The following is a 23,675-nucleotide window of genomic DNA, read 5'->3' as shown; positions in this document are numbered from 1 at the left end:
TTTTCAGAACAGTCTTTGCACATTGCTGCGGGTGGTGTGTCCTTAAAATGGGAAAGTGGACAAGCGAAGGCCAAAAGCATTGTCAAAACTAAAAACAGAAAATCTGCTTGCAGAGGCTCATCTTTAGTTTAATTGTATCTTCTTTATTCTCCGTGTAACCTCTTCATTTGAATGACTGATACAAAGCCTGTTTTACGTGTGTGACAACTTCTTTGTATCGCAGCACATGGCTACCATGATGCAATGTCAGCAATAATTTATTTCCTCTTCTCAAGACAAGAACCATTTCTTCTTGGTGGGCAATACAACAGAACTGTACCCTCTTTATAGTGCATAAAAAAATCCCATTTTTGTTTTTTTAAATCTAAAATATTACAAATGAAATGTATTTGTTTTTAACTGATGTATACTAAGTACGAACACAAAAGATTAATACATACATAAATCATTTAAGGACGTATACAATTTATAAAATGGCCGCTTACACTACTTTTGGTCAAACTTGTGTTTTTTATGAAACTGGGAATACAAATCTAGTAAAGTCAGTCAATTATTACTGAAACCATTAAAATTTACTACGTCCTCATGTATGACTTATGCACCTTAACGACGGATTTAAAAGTGGTTCTTAAAAGCTGTTAGATGCACGAGTCATGACAGGTAATCTCTTGGATTTTGGCACCTTTTTTTTTGTCTGGATCCTGTAATTGCAAAGATTGACTGTAACCCAGGCGAGGAAAAAGGTCTTAATCTCAGAAGATGGATCCAGACAGGCCAGTTGGAGGAAACTGTAGGTGCTCCAACAGTTTTGCAAAGATATACAGTATCTGCTTGGTCATATAGCTCCTATAGTTTTATAATCTATAGATGTATATACTAATTTATGGATTATATGTAAAATGTTCCTGGTCATGATAGTTTTCCTTGTAGTAAACTAATGAACAAGCATAACTACAGAATATATTTTGCTATGTGAAAAAAAGAGGCCTCCTTAGAGTGCCCTTCTCGTTGACTTATGCATCGAGCAAATTCTGAAGATTGATCTAAGCACCACACTATTTATTTATTTATTTACTTTCGAATACTTTTCTAAAGTTCACATTATAATTAGCAACAACTATATCCACCACCAGAGGGCGCAAGAGACCACATCTCCGCCATCGTGTGTGATTTGGCGTCACCCAGCATGGCGTCATCAGACAAAAGGAAAAAAACATAAAAACAAGAGGTTGATTAAAAACGCTTTTTTATTGATAAGTTACCACCAAAAATGTTGCTCGGTTCACTCGGTCATCAATTTCACCTGTCTTGTATCTGGCCCCTCGCAATAAATAATTATTTACAACTATTAGGAAGGCGCAAATAAAAAAGCAACAAGAAGTGTCATTAGACACCCTGCCAGAGGAGTAAAATACAGCGAATGAGACAGCCTGGAATCGATACTGTTGCATAAAAAGCTGACAGATAAATAGGTGATGGTCACTAACTGATAGTGTTGGTAGGATAAAGGCCTGGTGCATTGTCTGTCGTCTCCCTCTATCTCTCACTTGTAATAAAAATCCTTGTTTTTGTTGCGGTGGATCTCCGGCTGTTTGCTGTGCAGCATCCTGGACATCCCAAGAAGGGCTTCAGTTGTCTGAGAATCAAAAGGAAAGCCTGATCAATGACAGGACTTCAAAGGCGCAATGATCTGAGGCAATGATTCAGAGTTCTGGTACAGTGATTTTTACACAGGTGAAATACTTCCATGTTCTGATTCAGACTTTCACTCCATTTTACACCACTTTTACAAACCACGCGAGGCTGAATAAGATATTACCACAAAGATATGCTTTTAATTTTTTATCTCTTTGCACAAGTATTCATACCTTATTTTTTTTCCCAACATATTTTATTTCATTGCGATAAAGTAACCCAAAGTAGCCCATAAATGTGAAGTGGAAGGAAAAATATTCATAGATTTCAAACGCATTTACAAATAAAAATCTGAAAACTGTAAAACGCATTTGTATATTCCCTCCTTTACTCTGACACCCATAAATAAAATCAAGTAGCCAACTGCCTTGAGAGGTTACAAAATCAGTAAATAGAGACCACCTGTCTAGTCTATGTAAAAATCTGTCTGTTCTGTAAAAGGTCTCAGGGCTCTGTTATAAAACATCATTGAACAAACAGCATCGCGAAAACCAAGAAACAAACCTACCAGGACAGAGGAAAAGTTGTGGGGACTGATTACAAATGCTCACCACACTTTTCAGATTTTTATTTGTAACTGTTTTACACATTTGAAAAAGGTTGAGGGTCATACTTTTTGACGTTTCTTTCAAGTTTTGTAACCATCTGTTATGGACTATTTTGCATCTCTGATGCGTAATGAGAACACATGGGTTGGTTGGACGTCTTACCTCTGCACTCATATCTTAGGTCTGAGAAGATGACCTGTTCCTGAGAGAAGACAAACAATCCCAGTCTGCCTCCAGCCAGAGTGTTGTCGTAAACTGCCCCCGAGTCGGCCAGGATCTCCCTGCCCTCATACACAACCACCCTGTAACAGGAGCACAACACAGGTGAAAGCTATTCATTCAGGTATTCATTCATGCTGTAGACGGCTGCAGAAACATGCACTGTAATTAAAAAGATTTTCACTTCAAATGTCATCTTTCTACATGCATTTTTTTTTTTTACAAGTGTCAATACTGAGACTAACATTGTGGGATATTCATCAAATTAAACACTAAATAATGATCTGAGATTGAATCTAAAATTGCTGACAAAGCAGTCACACTGTGTGCTTGATGGATTATGTGTCAAGAGATGTGACAGGGACTTCTTCCCTCCCGAGTGTTGTTGATCAAGAAGATATTACTTCAGTGTAATCCTCCAACGACAAAAACATAATTGCATTTGATTCTACATTTTAATGTATAAATGGCAAATTGTGCTTTACTTGTTGAATAAAGCAACACTTGCATGTTATTTTGATACATATACAAATATTGCATTTTATATGGTCTACATTTTACCTGCTGGTAGTTTTTACTGAAGCAGATATTTTAAATGTGTTTAAGCTTACGCATGAAAATTAAATAATCTTTCGTAAAATATTTTGGGGAACCTGCTTCCTTACTATCATATTAATTATGACACTCTCACCTACAGAAATCACAAAGAAGTGTGCTGGTAGGACAAACTACTACTTCTTTTTTTAAGAAGAGAAGCTGATAAAGATATTGCTAGCAGTAGCATTCCCAGTAAAGAGAACCCAAATAAAATAAGCAGACTAAAGTAAATCTAAAATTGATTTTCCTTACCACACCATACCACTTTATTTATAATGCACCTTAAAACAGCAACTATGCAATATACTATGTATACTTTACAATAAAATGACCAAATAGAGAGACTAATAATTTCCTTATTATTTACAAGCTAGCACAAGCACTCAAGTTGAAATTTAAAAAGAGACAACAGCTTTGTAACTAACATTTTGTGGTTTAAGCCAAAACACAAGCAAATTGTTGAAAATTAGCAAAAGCCTTGGAACTATCATTAAATGTAGTTTATGCTAGAAATATAGCAACAGTTGCAGCTAACACTAGCGTAAAGGCTATCTTTTTAGCATTGCCTTACTAAAAAAAAATAAAAAAATCCTTTTCCTAAACGTCTTTTCAAATTGTGCCAGGTCACTTTGCCCCTTCACTAATTCGTATTCCCTTTTTATGCCTGCACATTGCCATTCTCATTAAACCTATGTGCATTTCACACAGAGCACAATAATATTTTGTATCTAGCCTGTTTGTTTGTCACTTTTTGCCTTCATTGTGTAATGTGAACCGAAGTAGCCAAAGAGAAATTTCAAATAAAATATTATATTATTCTATTCTCTTATCATGCCATAGTAACTATTGGCAACTGCTCATCTGAGATATGATTTACTGGACTCAAATGACCACATTTCTTTTCGGCAGACTATAAGGAGATCCTGAAAATTTCAAAGCAGATACAAAATGTTCCTAATGATGAGAGTTAATTGATTCATGGTCAATATAAATGCTCCTGTCGTTTCTGCACCCAAGAGTAGGACCAAACCTGTAAAAGCACAACAGGAAGATGGAATGAAATGATTAGCATCCCATAGAAAAAGGCTAGCAAGGTATCTTGAACATTAAGATGAATACGGTGCTTAATTGAAAGTGAAAGGACTCATCTTGACATTTTCAATCTGTTTGGTGTTTACTTTTCCATGGGGAGATTAGGTGGGCAGATAAATACTGTGAGTTTTGTTTTTAATTTTTCAACATTGGCATTGCCCAGACACTCGCTTTAATTTGCGTGATTATTATCCACCGGGACAACAATTGATGTGCCCTTGACTGATCTCGCTATATGGAAGAAAATAAGGACAACATGAGTGAATTCTTAGGCTTGTCAATGATCTGAAATATTTTCATACTCATACAACATCATGTACACTTCCCTCCTGCTTACCTGTAAAGTTACCTTTTATTTCTCAATACCACAGGTATCAAAATGCATGGTACATCTATGAAGAATACAAAAAAGAAATAGAGCACCTATTCGAAAAATCAATAAACATAGATGGTTTAGAAATCAAGGAGCTCTGGCTTCTTTTCAGGCTTCCCTTCATAAAGTGCCACTTTGTGCAATGGCTAGAATGATGAGCTTGTGTGCTTTAAATCTGAATAAGTAGACATGGCAGTGAAAAAGGCTTTTCTGCTTCTAAAGCTGAAAACCTCTGTGGATCTCAACATCTGTGCAGGAACAACACATAGCACAGATAACTCATTTCATAAGGTTGTTTTTTATTTTGTCTCTTCTGCTTTTCAAAGAACCATTAGTGAGAGGAAGAACTAAGATGAAGCAGATGTTGCAGGTTGGGGTGAAGCGAGTACACCAGAGGAAGTGGATTACACTGTTATCATAAAAATAACTCCGGGAGATGGATGATATTTCCAAGGGTAAGAACATTAAAAGTCTGGAACTGCATTTGGCAAATTTAATGTACTGGTTCTAACTACGCTGGCACCTGCATGAACTGAACAGGAAATAAGCTGAACCACAAACATTTATCATAAAGTAAAACCCTTAAAATTCCACATTAAAAATATACCAGCGTTTATTTTGACTCAGAATAACCAAGCAAGCAGGTCGCTATTTATTTTCAAAGTGTTTTATGTTTTATCATTAGCGAAATTAAGCTTGGGTTTATTGAAGCATACCCTAATTGAGCATTTAAGATCTGATTCAAAGATGAAAAAACCCGACCCAAATATCCCCCAAATACTTCAGGTCTAAAAACCAAGTTGTCCTGTTTTACGGACAACTTAAAGCAAGAATTGATTTCATTTAGCAGTGTTTCCAAATAATTGAGTCACAAATGGAAGCATTAGGTTTTTTTTTATTTATAAGTGATGGAAGGCCGATGGTCTGTTTCACTCAGAAATCAATAATCCAAATGAACCTCTACTGTACCTGATGAACCCAGTCTTGGGTCGGTGTATTAGGTGCATGCGGTATGCTGTGTAGTCCTTCCAGCCAATTTTGTTGGGGTCATGCCACAGTGTTCGGACCTAAAACAGACGCACAGATTGGTTGGAAGGTTGATCTAAAAGGTTTATTTTTCAAAAACAATGGCAGAACTTTAAGCAGAGACGTTTAATTTAGTCACCTGCATATGACTAGAACATAACTCTTAATTTTTAAAAGTTTGTCAGATTGACCCTTTTTTACAACAAGGATGCCATTTATGAATAGTTACTCCAAACAAACTCTTAATTATTGCTTACTAATACTGAAAAAAGGGCTGTTGTGAATTTAATATTTGCCTAATTAACACTGCTATAGTTATAGTTAACAGGGGAAGCCAGAACTGCCTCACCAGTGACCCTCTCCAGCTTATTCTGGAGAAACCTCAGGTGTTAGTAGGCCAGAAGAGACACATAGTCATTCCCAGCGAATGTTCATGCCTGTCCTGGTTTCTCCTCCCAGTGGGTTGTTTCTGGAAATCCTAGACAACCTCTTTTTGAAAGTGTACTGATCAGACGCCTGAACCTCGTCAGACTACAAGACAACTGGTCTGCTATTCAAAAGTTCCTTTATCTCATGACTTAGTCACTTAAAATTTGAAGGGTTAATTTAGACCGTAGTGATGTTCTGACTCTTTGAATTAGATTTTCTTCTGACAAGATCACCCTTTGATAAAAAAAAAATAATATCCTTGTAGAGCAGTTAAACCTCTCTCTCGTGTTTTGCCAAAAAGGTTTGATGTTTTGGAGAATCTAAGTTAGAAATGAGTGTTGTTAGAAACTGTAAAAACATGTTGCTCCAAAAGTAATTCCGTTCATGTCATTACAAAAAAGTGCAGAACTTTTATACGAAATCTCCCAGTAGGTTGAAGAGACCTGCGTCTTTGTAAAACTTAAATCAGATTAAAAAGTGTTAATGGTTCTATCTTTTCAGCTAGTTTGAAAAGGGGGTTGCTAACCATAAGACTTTCAGCTTGTGGGTTGGGTGTGTGATGAAGACCCTTTTAGCCTTTTCGCAACCTGAAATTAACCCTGAAAAAAAACAGCTTGTCAATAAATTTTTAAAATGGGAGCTTGTTAGCTTGTAAAACAATTAACAAAGAAGATATTTATGATGTGCTCAATTCATGGTTGTACCACTGAATGGAAATAAAACCTGTGCATTGTAGTTGTCCGAATTATCCCTCACGTCATCTTTAATTCTGTTATATATATATATATATATATATATATATATATATATATATATATATATATATATAGATAGATAGATAGATAGATAGATAGATAGATAGATAGATATAGATAGATGGATATAATGTGTGTGTGTGTGTGTGTGTGTGTGTGTGTGTGTGTGTGTGTGTGTGTGTGTGTGTGTGTGTGTGTGTGTGTGTGTGTGTGTGTGTGTGTGTGTGTGTGTATGCATGTGTATATGTACTGATTCAATACCTGGATCGGATATTGGCTCCAATGTTAACTAATTAATATTGGATATCGGATGCCGATCCAGCATTCCGATCCAGTCATTTCTTTTTTTATTAATTTCGTACACAGCAATCCAGTTATGGCGCTCTAGTCACTTCTATGTTTGCGACGGCTGTTGTGCAGAGCACACATAGCAGCTAGCGATGAGTAAACACAGAGCAACATGGCGCAAGTGCCTGACCGAGCCTAGTCTGCTATTTGGAGACATTTCAAACTTGATACGCCGACAAGTCCGACAGCAACACACAATATCTGTGTGTTGCTGTGCGCAAGTTGGGAGGGGGTGATAAGGTTGGTTAATTCAACACCTCAAACTTAAATAAGCACCTCCAGAAGTCACCATGCTAAAGAAAATTTAGAACAATGTTTATTTCAAGCCTGATAACACTCACATAACAAGGTACACGGTTTATTCATTCAACAGTAGTATCGGATTAAATCGAAAAAAACTGGACCGGTGCATATATATATATATATATATATATATATATATATATATATATATATATATATATATATATATATATATATATATATATATATATATATATATATATATATATATATATATATATATATTAATTACCTGGTGTCTTGTGTTTCCAGTGTGCCACAGAGCGTTTCGTAGGTACTCCCCTGGCCCTGTGCTGGAATGGACGAGTTTGATTGACAGTCCTGCTGTGGCAAAAGCTTTGGAGGGCCTCTGCTCCCAGTAGCCCTGAGACACCTGCGTGCAAAGAAGCAATTACAATAGAGTGACACAAGAAGGCCGAATTGCAATATGCATGTGAGAGAGGATGGCTGATTACAAAAATTTAAAATACGAGCGTAAAGTACATTTCTATTATAAGCTCTGACATTTTTCTCTGCCTCTGAAAGCAGCAATATAAAAAGACATAGAAGGTTACTACTGAATTGTGAAGATAATTTGAAGAGTTTTATTTTATTATTTTTAAGACTTTATGGAGCAATTAATGAGATATTTATGCAAGAGTCTGTGAGAGCTTTCTTTGTTGAAGTCTACATACCTGTTTCCACATGACAACGTAGAACCGCCGACTGGACTGATAAGCAAACACAATCCCTGCATAGTCGTCATCGCGGTCGGTATTCACATAAAATGTCACGCTGAAGTCTACAGAGTTGAACTTGTCATACCCTGTTCAAACGTAGAAATATAAGTGTTCTTGTCGAACCATATTAAGATTATTAGCCTACTTCTTCTTGTATCTCACCTAAAGCGATTCCAGGGTCAGAGTTGGCTTTCTGCAGAAGCTCTGTCCCCTGACTACGGATCACCCACAAGGGGTCAGACTGCGTGGTGCCTTTGGGGTCCAACAGTACGCCCTGAAACTTCCTAAAGTCTGTCGCCCCAATATCCTGGTTCCGAGGACAGGGATCCAGTGCATCTGGAATGCTGTCATTGTCGAAGTCATCAAAGCACGCGTCTCCACTGCCGTCACCTGAGAGTCAATCGACAGAGAAAAAAGAGAGAACAGATATATGACTTTATGCAGATTGGAACGTAAATCACTGATGGTTCTTCTTTAATGTGGCTCACTGCCCAGGGCACCATCTTGTGAGGGTGGCATGATCGCCCAGAAAAACGCTATCTGGCAGGTAATTCCATGACTTTTCATTTGTTTATCCAGTCAACAGGGAGCGACCTCCCCCAAGTGTTGTGCTAGAGTAAGCACGGTATAAAAATTGTGGCTATTTTCACATGATTTTAAGATATTTCACAATTTTCTATGTAATCCGGACATCATAGGAATTTACTAAAAATTTGGGATTTATCAAGCCTTTGTTGAATTTATAATCAGATCATCATCATTTTCTTCTTTGGCATAGATATCTAGCACAGACTTACAGTAAGGGTAAAATATTTTAATACCTATAGCAGGTTTAGAAAAAAAACCCATAACAAAATGACACAAAAAGGAATGCCCATTTTGAAGTACCCAAAAAAATGTCTTCTGTTAGGATTTATATCTCATAAAAATAATGGTCTGTCAAAATTGCATATATCCTTCTCAACATTGATAGGACCTTTTTCTATTGGCATTGCAGAATTCATATTGTTCTTAGAATTGCTGGCTCTTTTTTGTGCATATTTCCACTAGCATTTTGACAATTTATCTATAGTGAATTGGAGCTTCAATTCAAGCCTTGTTGCCATCACCCTAATCTTTAGCTCCCTCCAAAATACACCATTCACATATTTAAATCAGTTTTGGTATCCGTTTATACAAGAACCACCACTGTGGGAACCGGTGAGCTGCTGGCCTGCAGTCCCGCTTTATTTTATCAGAAGCAGTTCAACAGTAAATTAATACAAGTAGAAAAAAAGCACAGTTAATTTATTAAGCAGAGAAGTTAAATGTTGTTAGCTTGTTACAGAAGAAAACAAGTTGAGGTATTGTAATATGGCTAGGTGCCACAGGAGGTTAGAAAAGCAGCAATACGGGGCCTTTTCTTCTGTTTTTAGTTAATCAAATGTTTCTTAAAATGGCAAAACTGACCATCTGAATCCAGCTGGTCTTTATTGGGAACCAGTCTGCAGTTGTCCCGGTCATCGGGGATCCCGTCATTGTCATCGTCTTGGTCGCAAACATCTCCCTTTCCATCCTTGTCGTGGTCGGCCTGATTACTATTGGCAATGTAGGGACAGTTGTCCAAAGAGTTTTGGTGTCCATCCTCATCGATGTCCTTGTTGTTGTCGCACAAATCCCCCACCAGGTCACTGTCAGAGTCGAGCTACAAACACACCCAGAGTATTTTTATTTTTTTTACAATGTTTACATTCAGTTACATTTCTGGAATTTTTTTACGATACGTGTGTGTGTGTGTGTGTGTGTGTGTGTGTGTGTGTGTGTTTTAGGAACCTGCAGCGGGTTGTGAAGAAGAGGACAGTTATCGCACTGATCTCCAACACCATCCAGGTCAGTGTCCCTCTGGTCAGTGTTGTACACAAAAGGACAGTTGTCCTGCTCATTCAGTTTCTCTATAAGAAAATCAGGAGAACAGAAACATACACAGTTCAAATGTGGGTTCTTTACACTTCAGTTTTTCTTTCTTCACCTATTACATCATTTAATGATAATAATCAATAATAATCCTCTTGATTCTTCTTTTAAGTCCACAAGATGAAACCATTATCGCTTCGTTATCTTGTTTTTATTTTATCCTCCCACCTTCCTTCCTCACACTAAACTTACATTAAACTAAATTGAGTTGTGAAGCGTTACGCCACCAGCATTCACTTTGACTGCTATATTTGTCCCTTTTTCCAATTACACATATAATTAAACTTAAACACGTTTTGTTGTTCACAGCCTAACTTTTATTTTAAAAGTTTGAATGTCTTTCAACTGGAATTGAATAACTAAATATACCTTTCCTTTAAAAATGCAGAAGTCTGAACTTTCATTCAAAAGCCTAAACGACAGCTTAATGGTTGGGTGAAATTGTTAAAGGTTTAAAGCCTGGCATGACTCTTGTAGCTTTTACCATCTCCATCTATGTCGATGCTGCAGGCATCTCCTTCTCCATTGCCATCGGTGTCCGTCTGCTTCGTGTTGATGTCAAACGGACAGTTGTCGCAGGAATCCCCGACTCCGTCCCCATCAGAGTCAAACTGCCCAGGGTTGTACATCAGTAGGCAGTTGTCCTGTGTAAAAAAAACAAACAGATAAAAAAACAGGCAGGTGCATAACATATTTTTAAATACTTTATATTAATAATGAAAAAAATTAAACAGGTGCGGAAAAACCCAGAAGAAAATTGACACATTTAGAAGAAAAAAACGTTTTACAGAAGACAAAAAGTCGAACGAAGTCAAATTTAGGATAACCAAGAACACACACACACACACACACACACACACACACACACACACAAAACAGCTCAAGTCCCAACTCACTCAGAAGTGATATTAAATGACTAATTTTGTCCAATCTTTTCAGCTGATTTCCGCTCCACCGTAGCATATTCTCCACATCTCTGATTATGTGGCAATCCATGCATGCCAATTAAGTCCTCTACATGCAAGCAATCAGCACCTTTTTGTCCTGCTTCATGATCTATAGTCATGTGAAAAAAATGAGGACACACTAGGAAAGCCAGTGTGTGGCTAACTGTACATACGGTTAATTAAAATAAATGTTGATAAGGCTGAAAAAAAAGACATTTTTAACTTTTCTATAAAATGTAATAAAAAAAAATAAACGTTGAGAGAAGAATAAATTATGATGCCCCTCATTTATTCCTGCTTAAAATGGCTTTAATGAAAGCATTGCACATAGGGGTCACTTGATTATAATGTAATTCCTCAGCATTTTAAAAACAGCAAACCTTCGTCAAACCTCAGATGTTTAGTTTTGGTGTGCTCTTGAATCAACACTGGGGTAAGATTGAAAGAGCTCTCTGAGGACTCCAGGTAAGAGATTTAAAATTTGCCCTTCATCTGTACAGAAGTGGTCTACAAATGGAGGACATTCAAAGCAGCTGCCAGCACGCCTTTGTTTGGCAAGTTCACCCTGAAAGCAGGCCGTAATATGCTAAAAGAAGTCTTCAAGAAGCCCAAAATTGCATCGCAGGACCTACAGCAGGCTCTTGCTTTCATTGACGGTGCATGCTTTTACAGGGAGAAAGCTTTACTTTCATGTGCAAGGAAAACACCTTAGCTCTCTGAGAAAAAAAAAAACTGACAGCCAGAATAAAATTTACCAGGCAGAGCCTGGAAAAAACCAGCGGCCTGAAATGTGCATCTGTCACTTTCCACACATAAGTTGGGATCTATAAAGAAAAAAAACCTGACGGGAAAATATTCAGTCCTCATGGCAACTCTGACCCATGTGTACGCTCATTTTGGAGACATTTTGGTAAACTTTTTCTCCAGCTAAATACCCTATTTCTATTTATATATTTTGTTGAAAATATTTCATTTTCTAGAGACAGTGACATGCAAAGATCTCTCCTGAATATACTGAATATTTAAAGGGATCTGCTATTTATTTACCACTATAAATATAAATTTATGTCACAAATAACGCAGGGGCAGACGTTACAGAGAGGCTGGAAAACAAATCTATTTCAACAAGCTGCACTGGTCTTTGTGAATTTGATACTTTTTTCTCTGGATATATATTCTTTAAATAAACCTAAATATGGATGTATTTTGTGAGTGGATTTTAGGCAGCAGTTTGCTTTGGGAAGGTGACAGTCTCACCCTGTCATCCAAGATGTTGTCGTTGTCATCATCAGGATCACAGGCGTCCCCCTGTCCATCCTTGTCAAAGTCTTCCTGTCCAGAGTTTGGCAGCGAGGGGCAGTTATCCTGCAGCCAATCAGATCACATCTGGTCATAACAAAGCTTATTAATAGGAATATTTCTTCTTTTTTCTTTTTTTTTTTTGAGGTGGGGGGGTTTGTGTGGTTCTATCACCTGTTCACAGTGATAGGTGGCATTCTGCTTGCAGGCCAATCTCTCATCGGGCCACCCATCCAGATCAGAGTCCTCACCACACACGGAGCCGTCGCCAGCAAAGCCAACAGCACACGAGCACTTAAACAAGACCTCTGACGCCAGGCCCAGGTATATGCAGTTAGCAAACTGGTGGCACGTGTGTGTGTTTTCTTTGCAAGGATTATATGGTTCGCACACCTACAACCAGAAAATCCCTTTGAGAATCCAAGTCTCTGTGGTGTGCCTGTCCTGTGTAAATGAAAAAAAAAAAAAACAATATTCTTTAAAAGAAAAATGCTCTTACCTGTCTGGTTGTCATGGCCTCCTGCAGTCCGATGCCATACAGTTGGTTGCCTTTGTATCGAGGAGGACAGGGAAGGCAGTGGAACCCAGGATCCGTGTTCACACACTTTGTAAAACACACCCCATCCACTTCACACTGAAGAGACGGAGGTAAGGAGATTTTGAGCACAAACTTTTTCACATGCTGTCTTGTTGTTATTGAACCACTTCACATTATGTGAACTGGAATTTAAATGATACATGTTTTTTTTTTTTCAATATATGGAAATCAGAAAGTGTGGCATTCATATTGATTTAAAGACAAAAGACAAAATCCAGAGCAAAAGGCTAACCTCAGAAGTCATCTTATTTATTATCTGTGTTTATATAAGTCTCAGTTTAAGTCCAGCTGTTCTTTGAATAATTCAGAAGGTATGTTGGAAAACATCAGGGAGCAGACAGCATCATGAAGACCAAGGAACAGAGTGGACAGATCAGTGAGAAAGATGTGAAGAAGTTTAAAGTAGGGTTAGGCAATAAAACAATATCTCAAACTTTGAACACCTCACAGAAGAAGAAGGGGATCTAGTCAGATGAAACCAAGCTGAAATATTTGAGCCCTGGTTTAATACTGTGTGTGTGTGCAGTGTTAGTAGTGTTAGCTGAAAGCTTCACATCACCTTTTTACATACTATCCTCACAGCTACGCATGCTGATGGCAGCATCATGCTCAGCAGTAGCTTTACTTTAGCAGGGACAGGGAAGCAAGCCAGAGTTGATGGGAAGATGGATGTAGCTAAATAGGAAACCCAGTTAGGTGCTGTGAAACCCAAGCAACTGAGACAGATGACCTTGGGCGACGGTGGCGCAAGAGTTAGGGAGGTCATCCTATAACTGGCAGGTTGCTGGTTCCATCTCGCTCTGACTGTCTCAGTCATTGTCCTTGGGCAAGACATTTCACCTGATAGCCTGTGGTCAGAGGACCTATTGATGCTGGTATATGGTAGCTTTGCTTCTGTCAACCTATCCAAGGGCAGCTGTGGCTACTAACATTGCTCACCACCGTCAGGGTGTGAATATAAAGTGGTATGGGGTCGTCAGACTTGATAAAGAGCTATGCAAGGCTAGCCATTATGCGCTGCTTTGTGCTGGTCTGTATTATAAAATCACCATATATATATATATATATATATATATATATATATATATATATCAAAGATTGTTATTGTAATGCGTCTAATTCAGAATCGCTTTGAGGGGTGAAAATACATTTTTAAAAACACGTCATCAAAAATGAACTGATTTGTGTCTTTATAAGATTCAAAATGTGATTTTAATTTGAGATCACATTTACCCACCAAGTACACCTGAACATTAACAACCCAGGTACAATGTTACCAAGAATGCTCTGCACTCGATCAATCTACGACAGAGATTTAAAATCCAGACTGCAGCACAAGTAACAAACATTAAGATCTTTTATCTGATACGGTCCGGAGCAAGTTGAACAGCAAAGACTTTTCAAAAACATCACACCATCCTTTTGTTGTTGTAACAGGGAAAAATAGGAACGATAACCATGCAAAAGTTTCTCTACCCCAGGAGATTAGAGCTTTTAGAAAACTGTAACCAAGGTCTCAGACTTTAATTAGCGTATTGGAGCTAAGTCCACAGTCATTGTTATGAAAGATGCAAATGTCAAGGCTCTATGAATAATTAGAATCCTCCAACCTTGTTCATGCAGAGAAAGTGCTCTGAAAAAGGATAATAAATGCCCACGCTACTAGAGAAGGCTGTGAGACTTACATAAATATATACTTTTGTGAGAAATATAATATCTGTATTAAAATAGTTAGATAATTCCCAACAGTTAAGCCCAGTGATGGCGGTATCATGATTTGGGCTTGTGTCGCAGCTAGTAGCCACAGAGAACAACTCACTTTTAAGTTTTCTTTAAATGAGTTGACGGTTAAAAGAAAATGACTCCTACATGGCATCAACTTAAAGATAATCGATGGAGAACGCTGTGAGATGTTCAGAAATATATATTTTGGAAAATATTTTAGTAAACTAATATGATCATTATTAATCCTTGGGAGAAAGTTGATATCTACTCCAAAAGAGTTCAGATTTTCCTCAAGATAGCCTACGTCCTACTGTTGAGCACGGGGTGGCAGAATCATGCTTTGGGCTTGTTGTTGCAGCCAGTGGCGATGGAGAACCTATTCCTGTGGCCATTGGCACAGTCAAAGGTTCTCAAACATTTTCACAGGTAGAAATGTTTCTGGTTAAAAGAAGTTCATAGGAAAATGGCATACCCTAAAATGCATTTGTCAGAGATGTCAGTGTCTCCTGACTGAAACCCCCGTGGATCTGTAGATTTTGCTCCTCCACAGAGCACAATCATGCCAAGAACCCTCTAGGATATCCTAGACAGGGTTGACCATGCAGCTTTCCCAGTATTTTCTCATTGCTAAATGTAAATAGAACCCATTAAAACCCATTTCCTGTCATCTAGTCTTTTGTCCGACCCTTTTACCTCATTCTCGTCTTCGCAGTGTGTGCCATTCCCCTTCAGACCAACCGGACAATGTCCACATTCCCAAGATCCGTCACTCTTTGATGTGCATTTCACCCCAGGAAAACATGGATTTGAAAGCAAACACAGATCTGGAAAAAATTGAACCGTGCATAAAAACACCTTACATTTAGCCACAACACACAAAAACAACAGGGTAGTGCCAGTTGAACCTAATGTATTCTGGGGTTTTAATTAGTTTGTCGACTGCTAAGCCTCATTAATTTAACAAAGGCAGAATAAACACCACAGGATTTAATTTAATCCAGTATTATTTTAAATATGTTTCCCCAAATAAAAAAAAGGATTTATCCATAGATTCCTAGGATTAGCCTACTTATGGAATAATATTTGCTTTAACAGTTAAAATGAATATACTGCCAGAGGTTTGATTTACCAATGGGACATGGCTGTTTGTTACATGCTTCGTAGTCTGCAGCTTCTCCAGCACAAGGTTTCCCGCCATTCTGAGGGGCGGGGTTCAAACACTCCCGCTGGCGGCTCACAAGGCCTCCACCACAGGAAGTCGAGCATTGTGACCACTCACTCCAGGCTGTCCAGCCTCCTGGGACTACAAACAGAAAATACATATTTTACTTGTAGTCCAGCCCTGTACCAAAATCATGTATCTTTACTCACCAGGGCATAGTGTGTTGTTGCACGGTTTTGTCTCCCAGGCATTTCCCGTGCACCCTTTCCCCCCCTTTGATGGTGGAGGGTTGTTGCACAGACGGACCCGTGTGATGTTGCCTTCACCACATGTGGTTGTGCATGCAGACCAAGGAGACCAAAGGCCCCAGTTCCCATCTGCACGTGCTACACATGTAACAAACATACAACTTTATCAGTTAACAAATCTAAGATAGGTATTCATTTTACTGCCTTTGTCTTGGTCAACTTTACCTACCAGATTGACCACACTATTTCTTTTTATTTAGCATGGATGACGCAGACATGTCTGCTTTGTTTGGACATCTAATTAAGTCAAGGTGGGAAACCCAGGCTGTCCTCTAACCTGTTCCTATAAAGTCATAATCCATATCTCATGATCATAGGTAAAGGTTGAAACATAGACAAACTGGTAAATCAGTTCTTTGCTTTTTATTCTGCTATGGCTAAGCTAGGACAGACCTGAATAATGATAACATGACTGCCTTCCATCTGCCAATCAGTCGATCCATCTCTGGCTACCATCCCTTGTGAACAAGACATCATGATAATCAAGTTCCTCCACACGCAGCTCCCAACACAAAGGCATTATTCCATGTTTTTAGGGCTGGCAACCGTGGCCTCAGACTTAGAGGGGCATATTCTCATCCGGGCCTTCTACTGCATCTGTTGCAAACTTCACACGGTGCACTGAAGGTCATTACTTGAAGAAAAACGGAGTAACATCATCCTTACAAAACAAAGACACAACCCTGACGTTCCGATTCCAGAGACCCTCCTCTCCATGACTATGCTTTGAGATTTTATCCATGAGCCACAACCAGATCAGCGGCAAGTATCCGTCCTGGCAGAGGCCAATGGGCACTTGCTCAATTTTGTGCAGTGATTGTGAACAAAGTTTTTTTGCTCCTGCAGCTGAACATAGAAAGTTTTAAAAATTGTAGAATTTAGTAGAAGAATGGCTGAGTTTTTTTGCTTCGCAACAACACTAATCTGTTTATCCACCTCAGGGTATAGGACACAGATGCGTGACAGCATAGTTTTTTTTTTTAAAAAGACCAAGATTGCCAGAAGAACTGAGGGATTTAGGTTTTCCAAACAAGCTGACTTCTGTCTCACTGTCAGAACAGTTAATAAATTTACCTTCATTTATATTTTTATGGGGGTTAGATCTGTTAATAGTTATTTTATTGGATTTAGCTGAACAATAGGTGGACATATTCAGATACTATTGGTAAAGAAATGGAAGCAAGTGTTTAGATTTGCAAAAACCTAAAGGCAAGATTTGGCACCATTTTTCACCTTTTGTCTAACAAAATCTTTGAATGCTAGCTTGAATCATCGGGCTGTGATTATTCAGTGTGGCAACCTCACCAACACCCGATTTAGCTCTCTCAAGACCAGAGGACCTACATCAAATCTCATCTTATAGCTAATGTTTATTAAATCTTACATTGCACATACTGATACAAGTTAAAATCAAGATTGTACAGAAATCTTGATGGCAGAAATGAAGAACACCTCACGGCAACATCACCAGAGTCATTATTCTTAGGAGAGACCAGCCAAAGCGCTGCAATGAACCAAGATCTCTTGTGACTTCAAGGAAATCATGAGAAATGAGTCGATTTGAACAGATGTCTAATCTTCCCACCACAAAGAATACAAACAACATTTAGGACAGATGTTGTGGTGTGATCTCCGGCAATCATGACAGTCCAAATAACTGAGCTTACAGGCTCTTAGGAGCTCAGGATAGTTGCAGCGAAAAAAACTCAATTGGTGCAAATGCTAGGATTTGGCTGCAAAGTGCAGGCAAGCCGGCTGGATCAAGTCCCTCCATGTCAGCTATCCAGCTGTTGAGAGAACAGTTCTTTTGACTGGGGCAAAACTACCAAGGGTAAATAAAGACCTGGCAGGAAAGACTGAGAAGGAAAAGTCCTGATGTTGGCCCAGAAGGACAGATGGTACATGGGCATGAAATCCAAATCAGCTGCAGACAGTCGTGGCGAGAAACTACCAGTAAGCCACTCTCTCCTTATCGGGAGTACAACGGGATACGGGTGAAAAACGTTTGCTCCAACTGAGAATCTTGGTGCTGATCTTATCGTTACGGGAAAACCTTCTGGGGAAAAGCAATTAAGGCCAAGAGGCCCCTAGTAACTCTGGAGGAGCTGCAGAGATCCACCGCTCTGCAAACACCACTATTAGTTGTGCACTCCACAAATTTGGCCTTTGCAGAATAGATGGCAAGACAAACTATATTTTTTGAAGGGAAAGCCGTTTTGCAACAGCAAACATGTGGACAATGGTGTTCTAGTCATCTGCGACCAAAGCTGAATATGGCAAAGCACGAGGTGTGGAGGAAAACTAATGCTGTTGATCAGCCTGACCAGACCACGCTATCCCCACAGTGAAAGGTGGTGGTAGCCACGTCTCACTTTAGTGATGCATTTCTTCAGCAGGAACAGGGAAGCTAATCAGAGCTGGTGGGAATATGGAAGGAGCTGAAAACCCTAAAAAACTGCCGTAAGACTTCAGGCTGAGGCGGAGGTTCACATTCCAACAAGACTAGGACCCTAAACACAAAGCCGGAGCTACAACAGGATATTAACTAGAATGGTCTTTTCAAAGTCCAAACCTAAACCCAATGGAGAATGTGTGGCAATGACCATCCAGTGTGACTGAACTGAAAGTATTTTCAAAAAGGATGGGCAAAAAAGCTATAGATGTACAAAACGGATGGAGACATACTCCAAAAGACTTGCAGCTCTAATTACAGTAAAAAAAAAGGTTCTACAAAGTATTGACACTAGGGGTTAAACACAAATGCCCACCACATATTTTAGATTATTATTTGTGAAAAAATGTGTCAAACCATATAGGCCAAGCCATCTCGATTTCACAGCACAGTTATTGGCTGTTCTTTGACGGCCTATTAAATAAAGTTACAATAAAATACATTAAGGTTAGTAGTTGTTATGTGACAAAATATGAAATGTTTGTAATTTTGCAAGACACTGTTTCAACTAAATACAAACCCCTGAGGAATCCCACTGTTAGAGAAATGTAAATATCATCATTTTATTTGTATTAAGTTACAGGCATTTGGTCTGTTTCAAAAGCTGGCTTGCAGGAATGTTCTGCTGTTTTAACTTCAAACAGTGACAATTGTTCCAGCTGTGTAGGTTGCAATTGACTGATCACTATCCGTAATAAACCTGCACCCCTCTTTCTATACCGACCCACATGTAAACTCCTGACCCCATCTGTTCCTTCTTTGAAGCCCGATAATAAAGGCAGAAAGGCAGAGGTGGCCCGGCGGAGATGAGCCAAGACGTTCAGGAAGTGCTATTCTCCGTTTGGCTCTTCTGCCCTTCTCTGCAGAAAAGTAACTTGTGTTTTGTCTTGGTTTCTTTCTAGGACAATAAGGGGTTATTATCATGACTCTAACACCCACACATCAGATTCTTACAAGAGAAACCCTCGTTATTTTAACTAGTCAAATTATTGCATTTAACATCCTCAGCTTGTTAGGAGTTACGAAGGCTTCAGACAAGGCTAAAAGCACCAAATTCCCAGAACCATGAGTAAAGAAATTCATTCAGTACCATTTGTAACCCATATTAAAAGCACCGTTTGAACTTGAGCAAAAAGAACCTTCTCTAGAACCTTAGAACATCTTGATCGTAAGATCTACCTTTAAATAAGCTTCTGGTGTGAATTGCAATAAGTAGATTAAATGCAAACGTTGGACAGAGCAGATGTGCAGACCGATGTCCTACCCTTGCGGTTGCACTTCATCAGTGAGCAGCTGCGGGTTTGAAGCGAGGGCCCAGCGCAGCCCTTGACGCCGTTGCAGGACCGACCCCGTTGCTGCCCCCCGCGTCCACATGTGACAGAGCAGTGGGTCCACTCAGACCATGGGGACCAGCCATCTTCATTTTCTATATATAGAGAAATCTGCGCTCAAGCTTTCATTACACTGATGGATCTTTGGCCGCCACGTTAGACATTGAAATGCCACTCACCGAGGCAGACAAGGCAGCATTTCCCATCTACAAAGGACGGGCTGATACAGTAGACTGGGGGGCACAGCACCTGCTGACACACCACCTTCCCGTCCTGGAATGTGATACATTTAGATTGTGCGGAGAAAAAAAAAGAACATGTTACTCGATCCAGATGTTTCGATTCACGCCAGAGGAATTAGACGCTGACAGGAATAAGCCTGTCTACTCCCTGAACGCATTCTTGACCAAAACTAATGATATTTTCTAAAGAGAAACAGACTCGGGAAGGTGAAGCAATAAGAAAACAAAGACTCTGGCTCCTGGAGATAAATGAAACCACGCAAAAACCACATGCAAAACTTCCCCGGTGAGCAAAGGTTGAGGGTTATGTTTTGACGTTTCAGATAAAATGCTTATTTTCTTTCTTGTTGGGAGCGAGACAAGGAGATCGATATCGCTCATGTCTGAATATAGGCTGACTGTTAAAAAGCAGGGGGGAAAAGTAAATATGAAACCTTATTTATTTTGAACAATATTATGTCCTATATTCAGATTAAAGTTTAACAAATATAGTTAATTTCTTATTGGAAAAAAAACCTCCTGAAGTTTTTTCTTGGAGATCTGCTGGTGGTGATCGGTCCTGCTCTCTACTCTGTTTCTGAAAGACCCTTCATCCAACCAGAGGCTTACATGAACACCCTAGGTTGTCATGACTTCACATTTGCTGACCTGGCAAGCACAGGAGGTGCAGCTGTCAACCTCCCAGACCTCCCCCTGCTCATACACTCGTCCGTCCTGCACGCACCACACCTCCCCGTCCCTGTCCCTGTCCAGATCGTTGTCCTCCTCGTCTCGGTTGCCTCCGCTGCTGTCGTTACTCAGCTCAGCCAGGGATATACGCATCTCCTCATTTTCCTTTGACTGAAAAGTACAAGAAACACTTGGAAAATAAAATAAGATCAAGGTGACACAGCATATTTCCTGTGTGGTGGAATTAGCATCTGGTCTGTATTAAAACAGGACCTGTTGACATAGTATGAATCAAGAAGAGGATAGGGTTAGAGAATATTTTAACCTTTATTTTTGCCCTCCCCCTTTAAAGTACCATAAAGGTTATCATAAATTACATTTCCTAATGCCAGAAAAGATTTTTATGTAGTTTCTTTCCTAAAAGAGAAGACACTTTTTTCTTGTCCTGTCATTTGAATTTATATTGAATCAAAACTTACAAGGTCATCTCCAACCAAAATTTTTTATAACAACACTAGTGAACTTAGACAAAGTCCCTTTTTAACATAAAGGAACTTTTTTTTATGTAATCACTCTTTATCAAGTCCTTTTAGAGTGGCCCGAAACGCAAGTTCTTCAGGCTTTCTGAAGGCTTTTCTTTGCTTATATACATTGCTCTGTTTATCCCTGACCACGTTATAAAAAAGACATCTTGTGTAAACCATAAAGGTTTTATAAGTACAGTTAAAATTAAATAATTTATTAAGGAAGTATATTTCACTGACTTTCCTGACAGATTAAACATCCCTTGATCCATTTTCTGCTGTACTTCTAGTCATTCACTTAAATACCAGATAAGAATATCTGCTAAAGAAAACGCAAAGTATAAAGATAGCTGAAAAATTAAATATAATAAACATGTTAGTATGTAGTCTCTGAACACAATTTAAAATAAATCTAATTATTAGCTTCCTTTTTAGAATAGAAGATTACAAACAGAAGTATATGTAATGTTTTTATATTCAGTATATGCTTTGCTTATTAAACTTAACAGTCCAAACACATTTTGTCCTTCTGCTTACATGTTCTAATGACTTAAACTTTTTAAGGCAACGTGTTTTACACTGCTCCTCTTCAAAGAGAGGTTACCAAACATTATTGTGAGATTTTAAGAAGAGAACAGCTTATAAACTTTGGATATTAGGATTTTATTTTGTTTCCTCTTTGAAGTTTGTTTATCCTACTTAAACTATTCATCAGAAATGTTTGCTGATAATATTTGATGAAACTGATACCTGTAAAAGGTTTCTACTCATCCTGCAAAGTTTTTTTTCTATACCTGGCAAAAAAGAAATTCGCTTTAAAAGCATTTAGACAGCATTACATTTAAAAATAGAAATGCACGCCAAACTTTTCAGATTTGCGAATAATATTATAAACCACTTGTGAAAAGTTTTCATACCAAGGGGTGTGATTACTTTTCTGAGGCACTTATAAAAAATGTTTTTGTTATAATTTAAACTGAAAAAAGGAGTGCACCAAAACTATTTTCGTTACTTCTTCAACTACTGTGAGCGTGTTTGTTTGCGCCTTACGACTCGCTCCAGATCTTCTAGCAGGTTGTTAGTCACGATCCGCAGACCGTGGATCTCGGTGATCAAGTCCAGCAGCTCATCGCAAGGATGGTGGCACATTTCTGCCGACCTGTTGTACACCTTTGCACCCTCTACGCCTGCAAAAACAGCAGCATGCCAGTGATACATGGGAACAGGTGGAAAAGCTGTACTGGTGCATGTGTGGTGCGTGCAGCAGGGAACGCGTGTGTGTGTGCATGCGTGGTGTACCTGCACACACAGCCACTGCACACAAGGGAATTAAGAGCCAGGGCAGGTCTCTCAGAGGCCACATTCCTGTTCACAAACGAATCGCACATGTAGTCGCCATGGAATACGACATGCGTGATCACTTCAGACGGCGAGCGCGTCTGCTGTCCACCAGATGATATAAAAAACACACCTATGTGTCTAAAAGAGGAGATCAACCTTGCGTACCTGCGTATCCCTTGCAGCTCTGCCTTTTTTTTTCCACAGTTCGATAACACAGCTGGTAGGCTCGTCCCTGCCGGAGCTCCACGGGGGTTAAGATGGAATGTGTGTCTCCTTTCCTTATTCCTTAAATCTTTGTCCCCCTACGTCCTTCTCACCTTGCGATCCAAACCTTGAAGAACATCAGCAAAATCCAGTTCAGTGATTTCTCCTCGTGGCATCCAGACAACTGAGTGCAGAACATGTGGACAGCTCTGTAGAAGATTTCTGCAGAAACTACTGTGGTTATGTATTTGTTTTGGAGTGTGTGTCTGTGTGTGTGTGCGTGTTTGCGCGGGCGTGTGTGGATGTGTGAGGCGCGAGCAGGGGTCGTATATTACTCGTCTGTCTGGCAGTGAGCTGAGCTGCATATCTCCCAGAAATCTCAGAGAAACCCAGCTGGATGGAAGAAGCCTCGTCTGTGTGTGTTGAGCTCTCAATGCAGGTTTCCCAGACACATCATTTACACTCCTCACTCCCCAAACTGCTACTCAAGCCATTCTAAGTCATGCACATGTACACACACACACACACACACACACACACACACACACACACACACGATGATTGGCTTGAAAAATTTTCCCTTATTTTTAGAGCGAGAGAACTGGCATCAGCATGGATCACTTGCAAAAAACCAAAAAGTGTGATGTTGGGATTTTATTGTGTGTGTGTGTGTGTGTGTGTGTGTGTGTGTGTGTGTGTCCGCAGTCTGCTTTGGACTGTTATGAGAATCCGACCAAGCTGATGGAATTCAAAAACATCTTCTTTCCCTGGGACCTCTCTCGCGCTCCGCATTCGGTCCTCTCCCTGCTGAGTCAA

General features: G+C 39.2%; 1 protein-coding gene and 1 long non-coding RNA gene across 2 annotated transcripts; one reads left to right on the top strand and one right to left on the bottom strand.

Moving 5' to 3' along the window:
• Positions 1-1,229: 1,229 nt before the first annotated feature.
• On the bottom strand, positions 1,230-23,378 carry LOC105933756 (thrombospondin-2). The gene is made up of 22 exons (XM_036142012.1): positions 23,195-23,378; positions 22,821-22,986; positions 22,614-22,679; positions 22,365-22,501; positions 20,770-20,961; positions 20,059-20,152; positions 19,813-19,974; positions 15,998-16,174; positions 15,756-15,929; positions 15,320-15,450; positions 12,803-12,937; positions 12,478-12,696; positions 12,262-12,369; positions 10,542-10,701; positions 9,917-10,035; positions 9,554-9,788; positions 8,267-8,494; positions 8,060-8,190; positions 7,618-7,758; positions 5,494-5,591; positions 2,406-2,545; positions 1,230-1,636 (listed from the first exon to the last, which is right to left on the bottom strand). Exons 3-22 carry the CDS (start codon positions 22,675-22,677, stop codon positions 1,629-1,631), a joined length of 2,853 nt encoding a protein of 950 aa, XP_035997905.1. The 5' UTR covers positions 22,678-22,679; positions 22,821-22,986; positions 23,195-23,378; the 3' UTR covers positions 1,230-1,628.
• On the top strand, positions 2,435-9,964 carry LOC118564355. The gene is made up of 3 exons (XR_004931793.1): positions 2,435-2,567; positions 4,851-4,979; positions 9,913-9,964. It is a non-coding gene; the product is annotated as an uncharacterized LOC118564355 (long non-coding RNA).
• Positions 23,379-23,675: the final 297 nt, after the last annotated feature.

This window comes from Fundulus heteroclitus, chromosome 10 (assembly GCF_011125445.2).
Source record: "Fundulus heteroclitus isolate FHET01 chromosome 10, MU-UCD_Fhet_4.1, whole genome shotgun sequence".
In the NCBI taxonomy this organism is placed as follows: domain Eukaryota; kingdom Metazoa; phylum Chordata; class Actinopteri; order Cyprinodontiformes; family Fundulidae; genus Fundulus; species Fundulus heteroclitus.
Note: the sequence above shows the minus strand (reverse complement) of the source record. Positions and strands in the feature narration are given on the sequence as shown.